General features: G+C 34.8%; 1 protein-coding gene across 3 annotated transcripts in view; it reads left to right on the forward strand.

Moving 5' to 3' along the window:
- Window positions 1-1,635, forward strand: part of LOC149936086 (cell adhesion molecule Dscam1-like) — a 176,078-nt gene extending 174,443 nt beyond the window's left edge. The window contains exon 27 of one of the 3 annotated variants that reach the window (XM_090154039.1): window positions 767-1,635. In XM_090154039.1, coding sequence (XP_090010165.1) covers window positions 767-786 — 20 coding nt within the window. In that variant the 3' untranslated portion in view covers window positions 787-1,635. The remainder of the gene's footprint in view (window positions 1-766) is intronic. The other 2 variants (XM_090154037.1, XM_090154038.1) reach the window with 2 other exon arrangements.
- Window positions 1,636-22,776: the final 21,141 nt, after the last annotated feature.

The raw sequence follows: 22,776 nt of genomic DNA on the forward strand, positions 1-22,776 counted from the left end.
ATGTACCTTAGGATAAACATATAAATATAAAAATGAATATGATTTGAAAGCCTTCATCATAAGCTATCAAAAAATGTTTAGATTTAAGAAATTGGTATTGCACTTTCTTTTCTATAGCTCAATATGACACCACAAAAAATTTAATTTTGAATTTTAGACCAAATTCGCAAGATATAAATATCTCGAAATCTTACCTTATGAGCAATATATAAATATCAAAATGGATATTTTCTGAAAGCTCAATATTTTTTTAAAAATACCTATTTAAAAAAAAATAGAAGTGGTACCTTTTTCCATTATGGTCTCCTAGTGACCCCCCCAAAATATTTATTTTCGTATTTTGGGGTTAAATGCGAGACGAGTGTTTACCGTAGACTTTTGACAACACCACCATGTTATGCGCAAGATATATTTCTAATAAGTAATAAAATTTCAAAGGTGTAACTAAAGCCAAACTTGCAGAATAATGTTTTTTCTAAACACTACCAAAAAGGTCGAAGACAAATCATCAAAATCAGAGTTGTTTTTAAAAATACCGTAAAACAATAACTAAAGATTATATTAGGCTGAAAATTTCAAAAACTTGTTAAATTGAGGTGGAAAATTTTATGGAAATCATTCCATGATTACACGTGGAATGAGTACAGTTTGAAATTGTAGTTGGTTTTGATTTGATCCACGTTTTCATTGTTAACCCCGCACGATCGGTTTGTGTTGGTTTCCTTTATTAATGGCGTCCTTTTTGCCTGGCATTGGAATACCCCAGACTGTAGACTAACGATGTAAGATGAAATTGAAACAGGTAGTTTGACTGTAATGATACCGCCAGAGAACAAGAACTTCTACATTCTGACTGGTACCGTCCAATGACTTGGAGACTGAAGGCTCAATTTCTCATCAAGAGCGATCCTTCACCGAACGCCGATTGAATAATCATTCGTTCAATACAATCCTACAACTACGTTACAAAGACAGTCTAGAAAAATCAAACTAACAAAAACAAATAAACCTCTTCGTAATCCCGGAACAATAAATACTTTACCTCGATCTTTGTGCCATCAAGAATAGGGAGGAGTGACAGCTTTCGGGAGAACCGCTTCTGGTTTCGCGCATTTCTGTTTTTAAGAAACTTGCCTACGGTCGGTGGTACGATTTGAGTTCACTTTCGCGACTCTTTTCCCAAAACCCAATGGTTCGGACGGTGCGCGTGACAACGTATATCGCGGGACCACTATTATAAATTCCGTTTCGGTGCAGGACGTGCAGACGGACGAAATATTGTTCGGGCACTTAGAGAGAACAAGGGTTTGCGTTTGATCATCATGTTTTAAACGGTCATTCCATCCTATGGCGATTTGCGAAGAATATATTCGTTTTTTTTTATTATTACTGGCCATCTTTAACGATTTGTTTGCGGACTGAATACTGCGTTTTTTCTCCGCGAGGAAGATTATTATACTCGCTGGCGAACGGGTTTTTATATCGATTTTTTTAAGTTTCCGAATCGAAATTGTTTAAAACGGAGAATATCAAAACATTTTCCGATCTATCCTTGGCGATTGATTTATGATATTTATACCGAATTCTATTATTTACTGTGATTCTATTCGACAGTTCTAGGCTATATGATATATTATTGTGTGTTGGGACCGGAACGAGCTTTATGGAAATAAATATTTTCTAAAAAATGTTGATATTTCGTCTCATTTTGAATTGGATTTGCTTTTTCTAAAATTTAAATTTTTGGTGTTATAATATGGACCTTTTTTGCGCAAATAATAATTTTTTTAACCCAATTCACTATCATTGGTAAACATTAAAGTATTAGCATTCTATTCTCGAGATCTTCGAGAATTTCAATTTCTACTACAAACGAACCATTCAAAGAAGGAAAGAGAATTTCTCATTCACACGAATATTTATATTATCTACGAGTTTATTGGTGTCTGAATGCTTCACTGGTGAGTACGGGTTTTTTACTAATTGAATTTTTGTTACCCTACCAATTTAATTTTGTTCAGTTGGCGTGGGTAAATCTCTGTTCTATCTTTTCTAAATCGACAACGGGAAAGGATCGATAGAGTCCGTAATAAGGCTCTTCCTTCCTATCTCGGAAGCTTCTAAAGTGTCTGGAAACAAATCCAGTCATTGAAAGTTCATTTCATCGGGAAAAATCGCGGGAACCTTATTCCGGTCAGAAGAGCAATTCTATTCGAACTGTACTCCCCAGGCACATCCACTAACAAAAAACTGGGGAAAAACGCTGCGGCGCTGGCCGAAAAGTAGCGGGAAGTTTGTCTCAAAGCAATTCTTGTCTGAAATGAAAGCGCGTGAGAGATAGAACGGAAAAGACAACTGTAGTCGCGAATTGCACCTCGCCAGATAGAAAATACTTACGATACCTTGGATATAGCTAGTCACCAGACAGTTCGAATGAAGTCGAAGCTTCTACCTTAGGGTTAAGCCTAGGTTCAACTCTACAAGATTCTTCTTAATAGCTCTTTAGACTGTTTGGCCGCTACCCAGTTTCCATCCCAACCTAACAACGTAGTATATAGATAGTGGAATTAGATTTTGTCCCTAACTTCATCCCCTTCCTTCTCGTCAAATGGAAGTTTCACACGTCTCGTAAGCCTTTTGAAAGGAAGCCTGGTTTGTCTTTGCCGCTCGCTGTCAGCCGATCGATCGATGGGGTTTGTGTTTGCCCAAGACAGGCTGGTCGAATCGTTGATGTAGCGTACCCAATTAAAGCGACTCTCAACATTGGAACTGCGGAGTTCTCTTCTTTCAAGCGTCGATGGGCTCGCTGCTTCGGGGCTGAGCCATTGTTTATCCACGAGTAATGCTACGCTTGATTTCGGCTCAGAATCACCGCGATTCTATTGCCCACTTTCCAGGCTTCCATTCAACAGATAAACTCGAATTTTTAAAAATGGTCTTGAAGAAAAAATTATAATTATAATAATATTAAGAATCCATATTTTGACAGAAAAATTAAATTAACCTTAGAAATGTAATTTCCAATAAAGCATACAGTGTGCAGGTACCATGGTTTAAAGTAAGCCTATGGAGTAAGCTTGGTGAACTTTTCGAAGTATTTCGTAGTATCGAATTGAAGCCCTACAAAATTATTTTTTTATTAAAATAGATCGTCGCGATTTACTTTTATATGAATCATTTCTATGTATTAATATAACTCAGAAACATATATATTTTATATAAGTCCCGTATGTAACATTTTCCATTTCGTTTTCTGGAAAGGAATATTATAGGGAAGCCAGTCATATACCGTATTTTCATCCTCGCAGTTTTTCATTCACGTGTTGCAGGGGAAGAAAATAAAAGGGGAGGATTTTCTTGACAGTGAAGCCTAAAAATATTATTTGGCTTGCCTATCTTATTTTCTTCCGCGCCGATCGTACTGCGAGCGCGTACTCGTTTTAGAGAATCCGCTCTTTTTCAATATTTTTACGTTTATATAAAATAGGACCCCGTAGCTTTGGCTTCTGTTTCCCCGAAGCCAAGTTCAAAAAAAATAGACGGGCTCGGAAAAATATGGTAGCAAAAAAGTAAGACCTATGTTTCCCAAATATGTTCCTCGTATATATCTTTTATTGAAAAAAACATTCGCGAGGCCGGCGTGTATTCGCTGTAGGAGACCGTCTCTTCCTCTCGTATACCGAGAAAGATTGCCGGGGAATCTTCCCCAAGGAAGCGGAAAATATAAAGCATTATAAAACTATTTCACATATATATATTTTAAACTTGTATCTAAACATAGATCGAACCACTTTTTTTTCCTTTTTCATTCTGAATGTAGATTACCCCATTTCTTTATGGCCTAAAGTTTCCCCTCTATCAATATTTATCTACGGCATTCTTCTCCGAAAAAGAAACCTGTATACATATTGGTCGGGAGAAAATGGGACTCTTGTTACTCGGTCCGGCTCGATGTTATATGGTCTTGGCCATAAAATATATTTAGTAAACTCGCCGTCTTAACAACGACGATATTTCCAAATAGAAAAATTTACAACCCTCCCGCCAAAAACCGCCCACACCGGGTTTTCTAAAAATAAAATTGAGGCGCGCAATTCCTTATCAAACAGTTCCATTCTTTTAAACGCCCTTTACCGTATAAAAGGGATAAGTTTGGGAGTTGCAATTTACCATCGTACCTTTACGCGGATAAATGGATTTCCATATCAAAGGCCGTCCTTTTCTCTTCCAATTTGCATCGCTCGAATCGAGAATTTTCCACCGTGCCATCGATTGCATATTCCACTCCGCCTCAACCATCTTCCCACTATCTGTCTATATATCTTTTTGTATCCGTCTTGAAATTTTTAGTTTCGATTTTCTCGGAGAAGAATAGTTTTTGCTTGATATTCGGACGTATGTCCGTTTTAGGATTCGTTTCTTGGCATTGATGGATAATATAGGTACCAGGATCGACAGATTTTCTTTTGTTTCCAAAAAAGTATTTCCTTCTTAAAGGTATACAAAAAGAGAGATGTAAAAACGGAATTGTTTTTTGAATTACCAAATTTGGAGGCCGGTTTCTTCAATATAATTTGAATAAATGTTTATCAGATTAATTTTTATTATAACAACTATGATGCGACTTATAAGTGGGCATGGATTTAAATCTCTGCTTCCCATTTCCCTTTACGGAAATGACGTGTTCCAATGCCTAAGTTTAGATCAAGACACGCCCAGTTTCAATCCAATTTTTGTGGGGCAAATAAATTTGACCAAATTCTAACAAATTTGAATTTCAAACATTTTAAAGGGATCAAATACAAAACATTTTGGATCGTAGTTTTCCATCAAAGTCAAATTTGGATCTACCCAATTTTTTATTAAAAATAAAATTTGATCCATCATTTGCGTAAGGATCACCACGCAAACTTAATTTAAATGCTGCCTTTAAATTTGAATGAAAGTGGTTTATAACTTTTAACTGTTCTCATTTTCTATCACTTTTTACCTCTCCGAGGGGACAAAGTCCCCTAGGAGGGGTATTACAATCACCGTTTATGTCGGTGTGTGTGTCTGAGTGTCCGGGTTGCGAACGCGTTCGCATTTTTGGAGCTAAGTGTAATCGCTGCGTACGCAATTTCTTGTAATTAGGGGAAAAGGTTTTTCCAAGAGCGCCCTCTTTTGTGATTGGGTGTATTATAATTTTCTTTTGCGAATTGTGAGTGTACGTGAATAATCTTACCGTGAACCTTTCAACGTCCAAATGGCAGGGTTTCCACCAAATGTTCACGGTATACGTCTTATTATCAATTTGCGATAGTATCGGGTGGAATTGAACCCGAGCCCTCCGGTATGACAGGCGAGTGTTCTACCACAGAACCACCGATACATGTTACGCTTCATTGCCAATTATAAACTCAGCTTAGCGGAAGAGTATATTAATACTGTTAAAAGTCTACATTTTTTACGTATGAAATTTTAAAGGTCAAATCTTGTTTTTGCGCAGTCAGCAGAGATAAGATGGTTAAAGGGTAGAACCCGTGGGTGGTCCACTTAGTTAGTTTTTGTAATTTATTTACGGGTTTTCTTATCGACTTAAATATAGTTGTATTAATGTGGTGGCGTTGGTTTAACGTTTATTGATATACGAGCTGTCTTTTGGTCAAGTATATCTCTGTGCTTTGTTAATGGTAATGTTTTTGCTTCTTGTTAATACATTTGGTGTGGATATTTGGATATCTACGATTCCTAATGCATGATATTGGAAATATGACGGCATTGGTCTTTATTACGAGTATGTATCACAACGTCAACAGGAAGTCTACGAGTCGTCCACTTCCAGATGTCGAATATAGCTATTCTAGGGTATCTTCATCAAGGGCGAGTGTTGAAATAACATGAGCGTTAAAGATGCGGCAAGTATTTCGTAAGGGAGAAAAATACTAATACCCTCTGTAGATATTTCTTTCATTAAAATTGGCTTCGTATTATATTTAACTGATAAACTTGTACTGTAAATAGGGGTCAATTCAATTGTGCATTGTTTTAGTACGTCTAAATCACTGTTGTAACTACTTAATATATAATATTCTGAATGAATTATAATCGGTTGTTTCGTCTCAATTATTTTAATTATAATTAAAATTTTATACCGGGCGGGATTGAATCGGGATTACGTTTTTAGTAAATAACTCTGAATTGCGGAGATATATCTTTAAGGATCATCTCGATAAATTAAACCCCTAGGGACGATTCTTCCGAGGAGGTATATTTTGGCTTACCAACTTGTTATTGAACAACAGTGGTTTCTATGTTTTATTAAGTTAGAACAACTTACTTAATTTTTTTAAATGTGAAATAAAACACTACCTATACAACGAACATTAGTAATACTATTTTCAAGGGTTATAATTTTATATTTTTCTATTGGTAATTTTTGCTTTGAAGCCTGATCGACTGGATAATAATTATATATTTTTTATTGGTTATTTTTGCTTTGAAGCCTGATTGATTGGGTTATTATTATATATTTTTCTATTGGTAATTTTTGCTTTGAAGTGTGATCGACTGGGTTATAATTATATATTTTTCTATTGGTTATTTTTGCTCTGAAACCTGATCGATTGAGCTACTATAATATATTTTTCTATCAATTGGTTATTTTGACTCTGAAGCCTGATCTATTGGGTTATTATTATATATTTTTATATTGGTTATTTTTGTTCTAAAGCCTGATCGACTGGGTTATTATTATATATATTTTTATGCTCCGAAGTTTGGTCGATTGGGTTTTTTTTTAATATTTTTTTTATTGTGTTCAGCCAAGAATGTATTTATTTATATTTAGGTATAAATAAATACATTCTTGGTTTAGCTTATGGCGGTATTGTTGTGTTGAAATTATTATTCTTCTTGTGAAATGGTTTAAAGTGGGTTTTTTTATTGTTAATGAAAGACTTGAAGTGCTTGTTTGTGTTGACTGTTTTGAGCGACGTACTGTAAGAGAGGACGTATTTGTATTTTTCTAATTTGAATTTATTGTGGTCTTGGTACAGTAATTTTGACCTTTTTAAATTACTAACTTAATCTAAAGAAGAATAAAGTTTTGTCTTTGTGTTTTCTATTTTTCCACCATATATAAACTTGAAATTAGATTCTTAGTTTTTCGGCCCGTTTTCTTTATTTTTTCATTGAAAAAGAATCGCCGTTATAACAGTTTTAATAATTTATTTTAATTATAATAAACAATATTCTACCTATCGGGATTGAACCGGGGTTACGTTTTTAGGACGTATTAGGTATTTCGTAAAGTGCCGTGTTCCTTAGTTAATACACCCTAGGGCAAACTCTTCCGAGGAAGGTATATTTTGGCCTGCCAACTTGTTTATCTTTAAATTTGTAACAGCCTTTTCAAGATGGCCGTAGCTATATTGCAAGAACCAGAACCTGTAGCCTTGTAGATTAGGCCTTCTGCTTCGGAATGTAATACGGTTATGGTAGCGTGGAATGGCTTAATTTAGTAGTAACTTTGATCTATTGTCCAATTAAGCGGCACGGCGTAGTTGGGGTCTAGGCGCCAAATTGATTTAGTTAAAGCGTAACATCATAATATGGGCGTACGTCCTGGAGGTAATACATTGATAACGCGTTTCTCCGGGATCTGGGAGGGGCCCTCACTACCCGCTTATATACCGTTTCCGTACATTAACCATAAGCACCCTTCTAATTGAAACGTAATTAAGTGAGCATCAAATGTAACTATTGGGTTTAAAACTGATTTTTCTCTCACCTTAAATTGCGTTGTAGATCGAGAAGCCGAACTTGTATAAAAACCAATAATGTTTCTCGAAAAGAAAGTAATATTGAGAAAAACATATCGAAGAGACAAGTCGGGAAGTTGACAGTTACTACTGAATAACTTTCGTCTTTTCTTCCGAACATACGGTCTATTAAACTCGGGTACTACGGGGTCTGCTCTCTCGTGGCACTTTTAGCGCAGACTAATTAATGAAATATATCCGAGAAACGTTATGAAATGGAGTCCCGCTCTTGGGAAACGCGTGGGAGCCAACTAACGTTTCAAGAGGGCGTTATTAATTAATAATATCGTAAAAAAAGTAATTAAATGTAACCGTATTTTACCCGGCTTATGTTTTAGATGAAATATCGTTGCTTACGTTTGAATATGGTAGGAAATATATCATTTTATGAACAGCTTGCTAAAATTTCCAATTAAAAAGATTTTGAACCTCGAGACCACCTTGTTGAGAGTAATTGTATTTTATTACAAGATTTTAGCATAATTTATAGATAGATATTTTGAAGGTCAATCCCTGCTTATGGCACTGAGTGAAAAACCGAAACAACTGCTTCCGCGTTGAGTTTGCAAGTTCTCTCCCCATTGCGGTTAAAGGGTATTTTCCCGAGTTTTTCGGTGCCCCCTTTCCATAAAGGTTAACGGTTAAGGAGTGTAGGTAGCTCTTGGCATGATCAGCTTGCCACCACCCTCCGGAATTAACGGCACTAAATGTCACTCGATGACTTGGGCTTAAGTTGGTGACTTGAATATTAGCCTAACTGATTACAAAAAAATATATAATATCCCAAATGGGACAGATTTAAATTCAACTTCAATCGAAATTTTAATCCAAAATGTGTTTTACTTAATTATTTATATAAGAACGTTTTTTATATAATCAAAATTGGCTTCAAACAAGATATGTATCGATTCAAGTTAGATCCAATTTTTGACATTGGATCCATGCATTTTCATAATAAAAGGCGTTTTAAGAACTGTAGGTATCTTTTAGGTTATAGCTAAATAATAAAAGAAAAAATTTCAAATAGTTTTAACGTCTGTCTGTATGATTTAGACCACGTCTACCGTCTCAAAGAACGGGAACAAGAGTACCATTATAGTTTTTTTATCCATTGCAATAACCATCATATAATATTAATACTATATAAGCGTGGGATAAGATTAAGCCCTGCTTATGAAAATAAAGGGAAGAACAAATCAGTTTTGTTTGGTTTTTAAAATAAGTTAACAGGATTTCAATAAAAGCATTTATAGGTTAAATTTCGTCATGCATTATTTTTAGCATTTGGTGACACCTACACGCTAAAAAAGGTTGGGTTAAATATTTTGGGTAAAATTTATTTCGACCCAGTTTGAGTTAATTTTTACCCATTTTGGGTTGTTCTAAAACTTTTGGGTTATTTTGAAAAGGGTTATGTGTTTGGGTTATTTCTCTGATTTGTCTTATTGCCCAACTTGGGTTCAATGTACCCAAAAACTAGTAACACTCCATAATGTAGGCTGCTAAACGTTCTGATTGTTTGAATGTTGAGTTATTATTGGTTCATTTAACGTTTACGCGCTAAATAGTCGAAACTAAAATTGTTAATTCTAGAATTTTCCAGGAACGTTTGAGTTTTTAGGCCCACAAAACAACCATAAACTGAGCTGTCGGCACTAAAATAACAGACGTAATTAAATTGTAATTTTAAATTATTCTTGTTTAAGTTATAAGCAGTATGAACTTAGATATTTTAAAATATTGCATTATGTTCTTAACTAAATTTTATGCATTTCCTATACGTAATAAGTTTAGGCTTGGTTTGTTTATTGTATTAACATGTTTTTTACTTCCAAACATTGGTTAAGTTTTAGTTAGGTCTATTTGTTTAACAATATAAGCTTATTTGAATACTAAATGTGAACTTGTTGGAAGTTCTCGAAATTAATGACCGCAATTACTATATTGTAATATCACCAATAGTCATTTATGTGTTCAGTTTCCAGGCAATAAATTACTAAACGAGTTTCGTACTATAAGCATCTACTTGAAAAATGCTTTTGAAACTTAGTATTGACGAACCAAAATTCGTGCATATGGCAAGCCAAAAATTTGAGGGAAAGGTAAAACTGATATTTTTTCTGGACAGAAATGTGGTTCTGTATTTTGGATAGTATGAGTGGAATTGGTGCAATTTGGAACTTGACACATTTCTGGAAAAATTACAACATATTTTAGTGAATCAGAGAAATATAGCTAATTTTTAAAACATTTTTAGTTTTTCTTCTTGAAGTTATGGATAGGATGAGTGGAATTTTGACCTTTACCAGTTTTCTGAATCAGAGAAATTACCTGATTTTCAAAACCATTTTGGTTTTTATCTTGAAGTTATGGATAGGATGAGTTAAATTGGTAGAATTTTGACCTACACGAGTTAATATATAACAGATTTTTGGAAAAGTTAAAACTTATTTTATCGAAACAGAGAAATATAGCTAATTTTCAAAACATTTTTGGTTGTTATCTTGAATTGTGGATTGGATGAGTGGAATTGGTGGAATTTTGACCTATACGAGTTAATATATAACAGATTTCTGGAAAAGTTAAAACTTATTTTAGCGAAACAGAGAAATATAGCTAATTTTCAAAACATTTTTGGTTGTTATCTTGAATTGTTGATTGGATGTGTGGAATTGGTGGAAATTTGATCTATACGAGTTAATATATAACAGATTTTTGGAAAAGTTTACTTATTTTAGCGAAACAGAGAAATATAGCTAAGTTTCAAAACATTTTTGATTTGTATCTTGAATTGTGGAATTGGTGGAATTTTGACCTATAGATACGAGTTAATATATAACAGATTTTTGGAAAAGTAAAAACTTATTTTAGCGAAACAGAGAAATATAGCTAATTTTCAAAACATTTTTGGTTGTTATCTTGAATTGTGGATTGGATGAGTGGAATTGGTGGAATTTTGATCTATACGAGTTAATATATAAAAAAATTTTGGAAAAGTTATAACTTATTTTAGCGAAACAGAGAAATATAGCTAATTTTCAAAACATTTTTGGTTGTTATCTTGAATTGTGTATTGGATGAGTGGAATTGGTGGAATTTTGACCTATACGAGTTAATATATAACAAATTTTTGGAAAAGTTCAAACTTATTTTTGCGAAACAGAGAAATATAGCTAATTTTCAAAACATTTGTGATTTTTATCTTGAAGTTGTGGATAGGAGGTCATTTTAAAAAGGTCTTAGCCACTCTGTGAAGAACAGTGAGGCTTCTGTATGACAGTGGAGCACAATCAAGGTTGCAAATTAAAATTTTTAGTTTTCAATAAACGATTATTAAATGTCTTCACGAAATAAAAGATATTATGGAGAGCTGCAAATGGCTGAGTATGTCATTCCCATTGAATATAGTTTAAAAGTAACCCAATTAGTCTGTATTATTCGGCAAAGGCCATTTATAAATTATTTGGGTTAAATGTAGATTTAGGCCAATTTTTATATTTTACCAAAGTGTTTGGGCAAATATAACTGCCCAATAAATTGGGTTATTTTAGCCCATTATTTTGGGGATTTTCCTAAATACCCAAATTTTTGGGTTGTTTTCATTTGCCCAACTACTTGGGTAAGCAAGGTTTTACATTTGCCCAAATTTTTGGACTGGAGAAATACGGACCCAAATTTTTGGGTATTATTGACCCAATTTGGGTTAAATTTGACCCAACCTTTTTTAGCGTGTATGATACTAGTTCTACAACAAAATATGTTGCTTTATATAACACAAGATGTCACAGGTCATAAACGTTACCTCATCAATAAATTAAAAAAACCCTAGTTAGTTTGTCAACTGACATTATTACAGAAACATCGGTTTTTAAAAAATATAATTATTCATACTAAGCATTTATGCTACCTATCTTAAAAGACAAAATATTCCCAGATAAAACACATTAAGCCTTTTCTGTATTGTGAAATATTATGCAATTCATCAAAAACATATTTACTCCACATTCCAAATATCATAAACAATACGCTAACTTATAAAACACTTTAATTCCCAATTAAGTAAGAGCAACAGCTATCACGAGGGCCCGATATTTCCTTTCGATTCAAGAATCTTTTATTTTTTGTTCCCAATAAATCAAATGCTTCATTTTAAAGGACAACTGTCGATCCGTTTTGATATTGCGACTGTGTGTTTACAATATCTTTTATCGATTGATAAATTATTATCATTATTGCGTTACCTGTTTCGGAGATATTTAAATTTTCAATTTCCTGGTTACAGATTGCACAAATTGATATTACTTCTGAAATATGGCTAATCAAAAGAAACTAATACCAATCAAACGTCGTCTCAATGACTAGAAATTTAAAGCTATGACGCTATTGGGTCCATGGCAAAAAAAACATTATATAATCTATCAAATACTTACTACCCCTTAAATTTATCAAAATTAATCAATTATTTTCGGAATTTCTCATATTTTTTGATCTACCACTAATCATACTAAAATATTCGATAATTAATGTTCCGGTTTAAAACTTTTTTGTATAACGTAGTATTTCGTAACGCTTCGGTAAACGCTGTCTTTTAACATTTAGTAGCGCTTATACAAACACTCACTCCCGAGTTACGTAAAGTTTGTTAATTTTACGAAATAAAACCTCTGGCTAAGCATCGGTTATAGAATTCCAGTCTTGTTAAGAACGACAAAAAAGGACTTTCAATCTGTTTTTTTTTTCGTTCTCCTACTAAGAAAATTAAGCCTAACATTTATTGAACCATCGAGGTACTACCCTAGATCTGCCACTTAATTTAAATTCCATGGACACACAAACTTGGATATATCATAAGCCGAGCGAATACACTCGAAAAATTCTATAATGGACATTTAAATTGTCGTTCCTTATAGAGACATTCATCGATCGTGTCTCTTGAGCCAAATTTCCGTAGGAAAAGTTGATTGTATAGTGCTACTTAATTTATTTTAATAAATTATTTTTAAAAAATTACCATTTCAAATAACTTAAAAAAACAGATTAAGCCACTCCTCGAAAACGTGTAAGGGTAACTTGTAGTAGTGTAAATTGTACATACTCAAGCTACTTCTGCACTCCTACAAGTTTCGAGGGTTAACTTAACCTGTCTATTGTCTAACTATTTCAAACCAGTTGAATATTATTTCAAGAAATAAATAACTCTTTATTTTTAGCAGTGCACCCTTCTTACAGTTTCGCTTATTCCAAACAAATATGCCAGAAGTCTGTATCGATTCTAGAAACATAAATTGAACCTACTTAATTACGGAATAATAACGAAACAAACCGGTCAGTGGTCACCCCCTTGTCTGGCCCTTGTTAATTTCACCCCCTGTCCTTAAATCGATTATCTGACGTAGCAATTTATTCAAATTGATATTTTGATGGTATTCTTCAAATATATAAATATCTTAAAAGAGTAGAAACGTGACGCTTTTCAAATGTTTTATTTTAAATATTATTTTCGATCAAGTTCATAATTTCAATTTCAATTTTTTTTTTTTCAAAATAAGCTGAATTCATGGGAAATGTTTTACAGAAGATCTCATTATATTTGACGCCGGTTGTAGATGTTAGAACGTTTAATGAATTGTAATGATTTTAAATAATTAATTAAAGTACAACCATTCATGAGTTTTTCGTGAATAATGCTGTTATAATTATTTACCATGACCGAAATTAGCCTCACTTTAGTCAGGAATGTTTAAATCAAATTAGAATAAACAGGGTTGACTTCCTATAATTACAATGGAGCCTTGTGTTTTGTAAAACAAAGCTAGTCTGTGATACCTTAGTGTGCACAAGTTACGTTTTACCATTTGACATTAGACAGCGGAGACGTTATACGTCTACGGAACCAGCGCAATTTTCTTGAAAGCTTTGTTCCAATAATCGCTAAACTATTACTTTTTGACCGAAGGGGTGTCTCTTATCAATCCATTTAAACTTCGAACGGAAACTCGTAAGTTTTTCGGGGAAGAAGTTTTAACGTTTGTTTTTCAAGAAAAATATCGGAATTCCCCAAACACAGTCTCCTAAACGTTTTAGTTACGGTTTCAAGCTTTGACTTTTTTTAAGCTTTTCTAGAGCATCACTTAAGTCTGTGGGGAATTTTTATCCGAGAACGGGTTATCATTTTTAGAAGACGAAACAAAATCGTGAGCGTTTCTCGGTGTAGTAAAATTCCAAGTTGGCCGACTTTATTTCGCCGAATTTATCCTTTTTTTGCGTGTGTTCCGTTTTCTGGCGGTGCTGTGGAAATAGCTCGCCAGTGAGGAATCGGAAACAGTCCCCCGATAGGCTGAACGTGATCGGTTCCATGAACTATCCCGGACGCGTGACTGCGATGCTTAATAGCGACCTCGTGCGTAGGTTTAGTGTTTTTGCCTATAAGGTACCATCTAGTCGCACTCCGTATGATCAGCGGGTACGCCACGTGCGCTCTATCTATTTCTTGACCACGAAAGTGCGCTCACGTTCGCACCAAGTTTCGCGGTTCAAAACTGAATATTTCAAGAACAGAAATTACTTAATGAATAGGTCACACTGCCTGGAAAATTTTATCAAGTTCACTTTCCATTTTGTACACTTGGCCCATTAGAATTCCCTTATGAAAATTTTCTGGGGTTTTCTAAAGGAAATTTAAATGTAAATTTTTAAAGAATTCCTTTAGATTATCCTAAAGAATATTTCGGAATATTGGCCCCTTTTTCTTAAGAAAAATATTGGGTTTTCTTATAGAATTTTATAAAGATTTTCTCTAGAAATACCCTTACATTTTTCGAAAGAATATCTTTAGAAATATTAGTGTACACATATTCTGGAATATGAAGAAACGACCAAGGACGTCATATTTAATTTAAATTAACGTGTTAATAAGTGTTTGGAAGTCAAACTCGAAATTAAACTCTTTCTTTGCGACATAAATTGTGTTCTAGAAGGAAATTAACTAGAAAAGCTGCGCAACGTTCAGAAATCTTTTACCGTTTTTTGTTTACCTAACTTGTAAAACAATGCAATATTTTCGCATTTTTAGACAATTTCTATAAAATATTCGCAATTGTGTGCAGCAAATATGACCGAAAAACGTATCGATTGGCGAACAGTATAACTAGACTTAAGGCATACACATGTATTAAAAATTTCAAAGATAATAGACTAACTAAATTTAGAAATAAATTAAAATTAACACAAAATCGTAATTCAGGTGAATTATGAAATACCTTATTTTTTTCTACCAAAAGAAAAAATTAACGCCCTAAAAATATTTTCTAAAGATTTTTCTCAAGTTCCCTATAGAAATATTTTACTAGAATTTTTCACTAGACTTAGAAAACTTTACAACCCCTTAAAGCACTTTATAATGTTCTATAGAAAAACATAGAAAGTTTTCATAAGGGAATGAACCAGTATTTAATGATTAATCGCGATCGCGCTAGGTTCAGCGGATATAATTAAATTTAAAAATGGTTGAAAGTAGCAGATACTAGGAGTGAATGCTCGCGTCAAGACTTTACCATTTTGGCAACCTTTACGAAATGGTCGGGCGAACAGTCTGTTTCCCAAGCGGCCTTATAAAAGTGAACCACGTTTTTCCTTTAACACAAAAGGGATTGTTTTAGTAGAGATAAGCCGAGCTCTTGTATACGATACATTACGACAATCCAGATAGGGGCTAAGAGAAACTTCCGTAACCGCGAATGGCTGAGGGAAAAAAGCGCCTTTGGTTGGACTAATGGTAGAAACCCCAGTGGGTCTGCAAGATCAGACCGTTCTCGTATAATAGATATATAACGCCTGAGAAACAAGTTTGGTCCGTAATTTAAAGTAAAGGGCTTTATATAGACGATGTAGCCCGGCCTCCATAGCGCGGAGCTGCTGAATTTGGACAAATAGGGTAACGATCGAAGGTTAATGGTAATTACTCCATTGAGAAATGAGGGTAACCTAGCACCGCAATTGATTGTTGTGGAAGTTGAAAGTGTTTCTCTCGAGATTTACTACGGAGCTAGACTGAAGGTTCAGCGCTGTCAGAGAATCGGAAATATCGTGTATTAAGCCGGTAATTACTTTTAAGAATGAGCCCTTTGGAACTTTCGTATTTTTTCGAGCGTATATTAAAACCAATTTGAACAAAAATAATGTTGGAGACTTGGTGTAGTAGGCATACTTGAAACCTATCTAGGTGTGGCTATATATTTATTGATGTTAGGAGTATAGAAAGAAAGTAGATGTTGCGGAGTTGGTTGTCACCTCTACGATACCACCTCTGTAATCAGTCGTCTTGTTAAGGGTTTGAGGTTCGGGATCTATTCGGGACGACATCCTTTACTTCGCGTCCGATCGATTGGTGCTAGATCTCGCGAAGGAAGGAGAACTCCGGAACGGAGCTGCTAGAAGCGGGGGATGGTGATTGGGAGGAGGGAGAGAGGTTGTTTCTGGAAAGAAGCGAAGGATGTTCGGGTACCCCGCTGTGTTTGCTTGTAGAGAGCACTCCAATTTTTGCTCTTTTCTGACAATGGTTTTGATCGAATTGCTAGACCCGGAAAAACGGGGAGGCGAAAAATAGATTATGGTACAATTTAATTAGTAACACTCTTCCTCCTTCAATACATAGACTGCACTTACCGCTACACTGTAAATAGATCTACTCACAATTTTATCTCGTTCTTGCCATATAAATTAACAGTGTTACTTTGGAAATTGAATCTTTAATAAACTGATCTCGTTTGCTGTACCTTTCTATATTATATCATTATTTAAGAAGAAAAAGTTTTAATTTTTTAGAATGCCATCGTACCTTGAGAGACAAAATGATATTGATAAAATTGGAAAAACATAATTGAATTCGTTATAAATTATTTCTTGGTGATATACTGCAGCTACTTAAAATAATAATGTTGGTCTTACTTAAATTATTTTTTGGTAAAAACTAGCTGAATTTATTGATTTTACGATTTTAAGGGCCAAACAGAGAATTATAAAATAGTGACTGCTGTTACTTTAAATGTGTTTACATAATTAGATATTCAAATCAAAATATAATATGATTGCTCTTACTCTAGTTTTGGGCATTATTTACCTCATTTACTTTGTATAATTTTGTTTATTTTGCAGGTTAATATGACGACGACAGTCTTATTCTCGTTTATATTTCTTCTGTGACACTAGACTTTTAGTCTGTGCCAGGGCCGGATTAATACTATTGGGGTCCTGTGCAAAGTAGAATTTGGGGACCCTAAAAAAATTCAGACCTTCCTTTTTGACAAGAAATTATAATATTACAAAAATGGTAAAAACATTTTTTTCGAAGACGGTGTACCCAAACCTTATAGGCCCCTTTTAGGCACCCTTTTTAAATTAAATAAGGAATACATTTTACACCAGCTCACAATTTTTCAGTTCAGTTATTTAAAAAGTATTCAGTTCTTTCATTATTCGGAGTTGTAAAATATTAATTATTTTCACTTGCTTTATCTGCGAAGACAAAAGCCACGTTCACACTAGACACTTTGGAAACGTTTCAAAACGGTTTCGAAAGATGGAATTGTAAAATTTCGGTGTCGAATGTATTTATCGTATGCCTATTAATACATGTTTAATTAAAAATGTTTAATTTGATCTTTCGGAACCGTTTTAAAACGCGGCTTTATTGAAACTATTAACAAAGTTCCAAATCAATTTTGGTCATTAACATGATATTTAGAAATTTGTTTGAAGTTATCTATTCGATCTTGATTTAACAAATTTTTAATTAGTTGTTTATATTTAAATATTTTCGGTTCGTTTGAGTTTCTTGCGAAAGCATTTTTCGAAATTAAGGTTCTTGATGAGCTCCATAAGAACCATGGGTGATGTTGGTTTTATAGGATTGTTTGTGTTTGACTCGTTTGGCTATAATTTTTTCAAATCATTCATTAAGTGTGCTAAATAGAACGTCTATCATTCTAGTTTTCATTAATTAATGGATACTGAATAAAATAAATATTTCACTATCGCCCAAAAATAATTTCCTTCATTTAGGCAAATATATTTTAAAACCTTAGTCATAACATACGGGCTCAATGCAGAGACGTTTTCCCGAATCGAAAAATAGCAATTCCATGCTAAATTATAAGAAAGGGGGCGTGGTTTAGAGAAATCGCCAACTTCGTGCCGAATCGGTGTGCAGAGACATCTCGATCGCAAAAATACCATGCAGGATTGCGTTCTGCTCCCAACTGAAACTTATAAGCTAGGGGACCAGTCACGGTTCCTTTATTACTACCAGATATAAAGCTGGATATGAACGCGGTGTACATAGAAAACTTAAATTTTTCAGCTATTATTGGTCTGGAATAACTATGACAAGACCAAATTCATGTATATTTTCACGCTCGAACTTATTTTTGGAAAGGGTACCTGAATTAAATTCATACCTTTGACAATAGTGATAAGTCAATTAGTGTAAATAATTTGGTTATTGATAAATATTTACTTGTTTAGTGCATCGGATGATAATGTTGACTGTGAAGAGTTAAATAAAGCCCTTAGTAAAGCCCCCTAGAGGAGACTAAAAAGAGGCGACTGTATATGGTAGTTGATAAACATACGAATGTTTTCACTGATGACTAGGACCCACCCATGCCACAGAGCACTATATCGATACGGGTGATAGTTCCCCCTTTGCTTGCCAACCTAATCGATATGCCCCTCCGATTTAAAATAAACTGAACGCCATAGTTGAGGAAATGGTGGGAAAAGGTTTTATTGAACCCTGTGAAAGCGATTTATGTGCCCCCGCATTTTTAATAAGAAAGGAGGGTAAAAGCGATCGGTTAGTGATAAATTATTTAAAGCTCAACGGAGTGAGCCAAAAGGACAAATTTCACATGGCTAGAATGGGCGATATTTTAGAGTCCATACATAAACCCCACTCTGGGTATTGAGCAAAGTAATGACAAAGCCGCTTTTGTTACTGACAAAGGCTTATTCCGCCCCCAAGTCGTTATGATTGGACTTAACAACGCCCCCCGAACTTTCCAAAGGCTAATTAATAATTTGTTAATTAAATTAAGAAAACAAGGGCTATTCGCCTATTTAGATAATCTAATAATTACCACAGAATCGTTTGAAGACCATCTTAGGCTGTTAGATGAGGTTCTATAGGTATTCTTGGCAAACGTGGTTTAACCGCTAAAGCCTCTAAGGCCCGTTTCTGTCAAAGTAAAACCCAAATTTTAAAATATCAAAAGAGGGAATAGAAGTAGACCCCCGCCCCAAAAATATAAAGTTACGATATTTTGGGGAATGGCGCGGTATTATAGCAAATTTATATCTAATTTTGGAAAAATTGCAAAGCCAATCACACGACTTTAACATAGGGCCTGTTTTAGCTAGTCCTATCCTTATCTTCAACCCTTCTTTTGATTACCCCTAGATATGATCTTCCCTTCACGGTTAGGACGGACGCGTCCGACATCGGGATAGCCGGAGTTTTGAGTCAGAAAGTCGACGGAAATAAAGGGTGATCCAATATTTTAGTCGAGCTCTAAGCACTGGATTTCGAGTATGCTCTACAACTTGATTATTGAAAATTTTCGTCTAGCACGTATAGCGTTCAAAAACTAACATTTCTAACACTGTGAAAAATTTCAGGATTTTTCTGAAATTTACAAATAATAACGATTTCCCCCCAGAGAGTACATACTGACAATAGGTGATTATGAAAAAGAATTGCGCGCAGAGGCTCACGGGAGTTGGTTATTTTTTGACAAAGCGTCGGCTGCTTAAATTCGTCTGCACCTACCGAGGCCCGCGGTCGTCCGCGTTTAGTACCATGGATTGATTGTTTGAAAAGTTAGTATTTTTCTAAAATTATTAAAAATACATAAAGTTAACAAATTTATTATATATTTTTTATTTCTTATAGTTCTAGACCAAGTATTGATAAAGAAACAAGCCCAATTTTAATAGAAGACACAAAGTTATATTTACATACATGTTTCCATTATTCCTGAAAATGAATTAAAATCAATTTGGATAGAATTTAAAAATATTTCATTTAATAAATCAATTACCTTAATTTAACGACTTTGCAAACTTCTCTCAAAACGAAAAACGAAAAATCCTTTCGATTGAACAATGAAATAATAGAAATCTCGCTAACCCTTGCCCAACTAGCCAGACGAATTTACAAAAAGGGCCAATTTTGATACTTTCAACTTGGTAGTACTTAACCAAATCACGTGACCACCGATATTTTTCATAATCACCAATTTCTATGTCCGTTTCATTGCATTATTTTTATGATTTTTTTTGTATTTTCAACATATTTTTTTAATTATTATAGTAACAAAATATGTACTTTTCAACAAATATGAGAATCGGTAGGAATAAGCTACCCATTGTTGAAAATTTTGAAACCAAATGAGAGTTGAAAAGTTTCTATATGGATTTCAACACAAATTTTTAACCTAATTTTGGTTTAATAAAACAACCCATAAAAAAATTTAACAAATTAAAAAAATTTTACTAATGTTGGGTTGTTATTAACCCAAATTAGGGTTGCAGTGAGACAACCCAATCTTTTTAACTCCTCATCTTTAAGAGTGTATCATTATCCCCTAGCACCACCGAACCCCCTCCCCCTCGCTCTCTATTCTTCGATATTCGCTCCCCTTACATTCTTCGGCATCAGATAATTTAACATGTTTTTAAGACACTTTACTCTCTGCTCTCTGCTCACCCGAAAGGGCATTAAACCCAAAGTGTGGTACCACACGCGAAAACGGGTCACCGGCCTTCACCATTTTCTACTACCGACTATCAACTTCTAGCTTCCATCCATGCAACTAACTATACCTATCAACGAAACGCCTCTCACAGGCTTCTTTAGACATTTCACCTTCGCCAATAATCAACCTAAGAATTAAGATCTTCCCAACCTAACTTAAAGTTATGTCACGTGACTTCCTCGAAGAACAAAACCAGAGAGTTGGCCAATTTCGACACAGTCCTTCAGAGTAACTGACAAGGAGACGACACGAGGTGTAACACACCAATTTTGTTAAAGCTACCATTTTGCCATGGCAACCAAAAATGTTTTTGACAACACAAAATGGAAATTTTCCCATAGAAAATAACATGGGAATCTGACCAATATTAAGGGTACCCCCTGTAAAACGTTTTATTTTTGAAAATGCTAAAAATAGAAAATAATCTTTACAGGGGTACCCTTACATTTGGTCAGATTCCCATGCTATATTCAATAGGAAAATTTCCATTTTGTATTGTCAAAAACATTTTTGGTTGCCATGGCAAAAAGATTGCCTATAAAGACATTTCCCTTTAGGGTGTTTCAAGTTACATGAAGGTCTACCAAACCCCCGAGTTTGAACCAAATCGGTGCGTTACACCTCGGGTCGTCTCCTTGTGAGTGGAACCTGTAGGAAGAGTCTGGAGACGAGTAGTCCCGGGTTAAAGCAAAAACGTCGAGATTGTCAACAAAGAGTTCTGGCCGAGTATCAGGCAGAGTTAGTTTAAATTATGAAATAATTTAAAAAGCTAAGTAAATACCGAGGCTCGCGTACATCAGCCAACATTGCGGTATGAACGGGAGTCCGCTGGAAACAGTTCATATCCGAACTTGCCAGGCAACAAATTCCAGGTCACCTGAACCCGACCCAGCGATTGAGTGAACAGACTGTATTCATATTTGGTGAGCCAAAGCCAAGAAAGGTTTTAAATTCATTTTAGAGAGAGACCCCGCGTTCTTCCCCCACGTGATTCCCAGGGCCGGATTAACCAATAGGCCGAATAGGCCTGGGCCTAGGGCACCAAGCCTACAATGGGCACCAAGAGGGTTCGAAAAAAATAAAAGTACAAAATCATTTGCTTTTCACAAATTATTTTCCGGAGTAATTTTAGTAAATGCGTCCACCCCTATGAACCAAAAACGTTTGATTGTCACCCTGACGACATAATAAATCTGGCAGCAAAATGAATTTTCCTTCCATTTCTCAATTATAAATTGAGGGAGCTCCTAGCTCGCTTCGCTCGCTATTGAAAGGGAGCACCAAAATTAACTTGGGCCTAGGGCCCCATAAAGTCTTAATCCGGCCCTGGTGATTCCCACGAAACGAATTTTATTTGCATGCCCAGATTTTTTTATTGTCGTGTACATTTTATTTAAGTGCGTTTACTTTTATTCAAATGTATTTGTTACCATTGGTTTTTAAATTATATTACTTGTACATCCGACATCTGCGTACTTATTATATACCTCTAGACATTCTTATATCTATAATAGTATTGAACGGCGAAAACGAGAATCCTTCTTGCCATTGTGGACGCTAGGGAAACCCTAGAGCCAAAAATATTTAACTTATAATTAAAATACAATTTAAGTAGAGTTAATAAAAATTAGCGTCGCAACATAACAAGACGCTCTAACCTTTGAGCCGAATAAAAATCACAGACACAAAGGTCATGATAGGTTTTTTTCTCTGCAAGGTACGCCCAGCACATAGGATGCAGATACCTATTTAGCTGGAAATGACGTAAGAGTAGGCCTCGTAACCAACCTGAGTGCCAGAGCGACTCAGTTGCTCTTTTCATAGAATTAACATGGATAAACTCCTTGTCTTGCCTCTGACCATCCGTCTCAAGCCATAGTGCACCCTCCTTGGCCAGAGGGTCGGCCCTTCCAATGCCATGATGCCCTTTATGATCAGGCACCCAATAGAGTTGAACCTAATTATGTGTGCCCAGTTCTGAATGAAGATCCAAACAGCTAAGAATGAGCTGATAAGTGATACTAAACTAATTAAGAGCTTTAAGGGCAGCCTGGCTGTCCGAGAAAATCTGGACAGTCTTCTCCCGATACTTCTTCTTAAGACAGAAGTCTACACAGAAGCAAATGGCAGAAATCTCTGCATGAAAAACCATGGCAAAAACC

This window comes from Leiobunum rupestre, chromosome 7, assembly GCF_980474605.1.
Source record: "Leiobunum rupestre chromosome 7, qqLeiRupe1.1.hap1, whole genome shotgun sequence".
Taxonomy (NCBI): domain Eukaryota; kingdom Metazoa; phylum Arthropoda; class Arachnida; order Opiliones; family Sclerosomatidae; genus Leiobunum; species Leiobunum rupestre.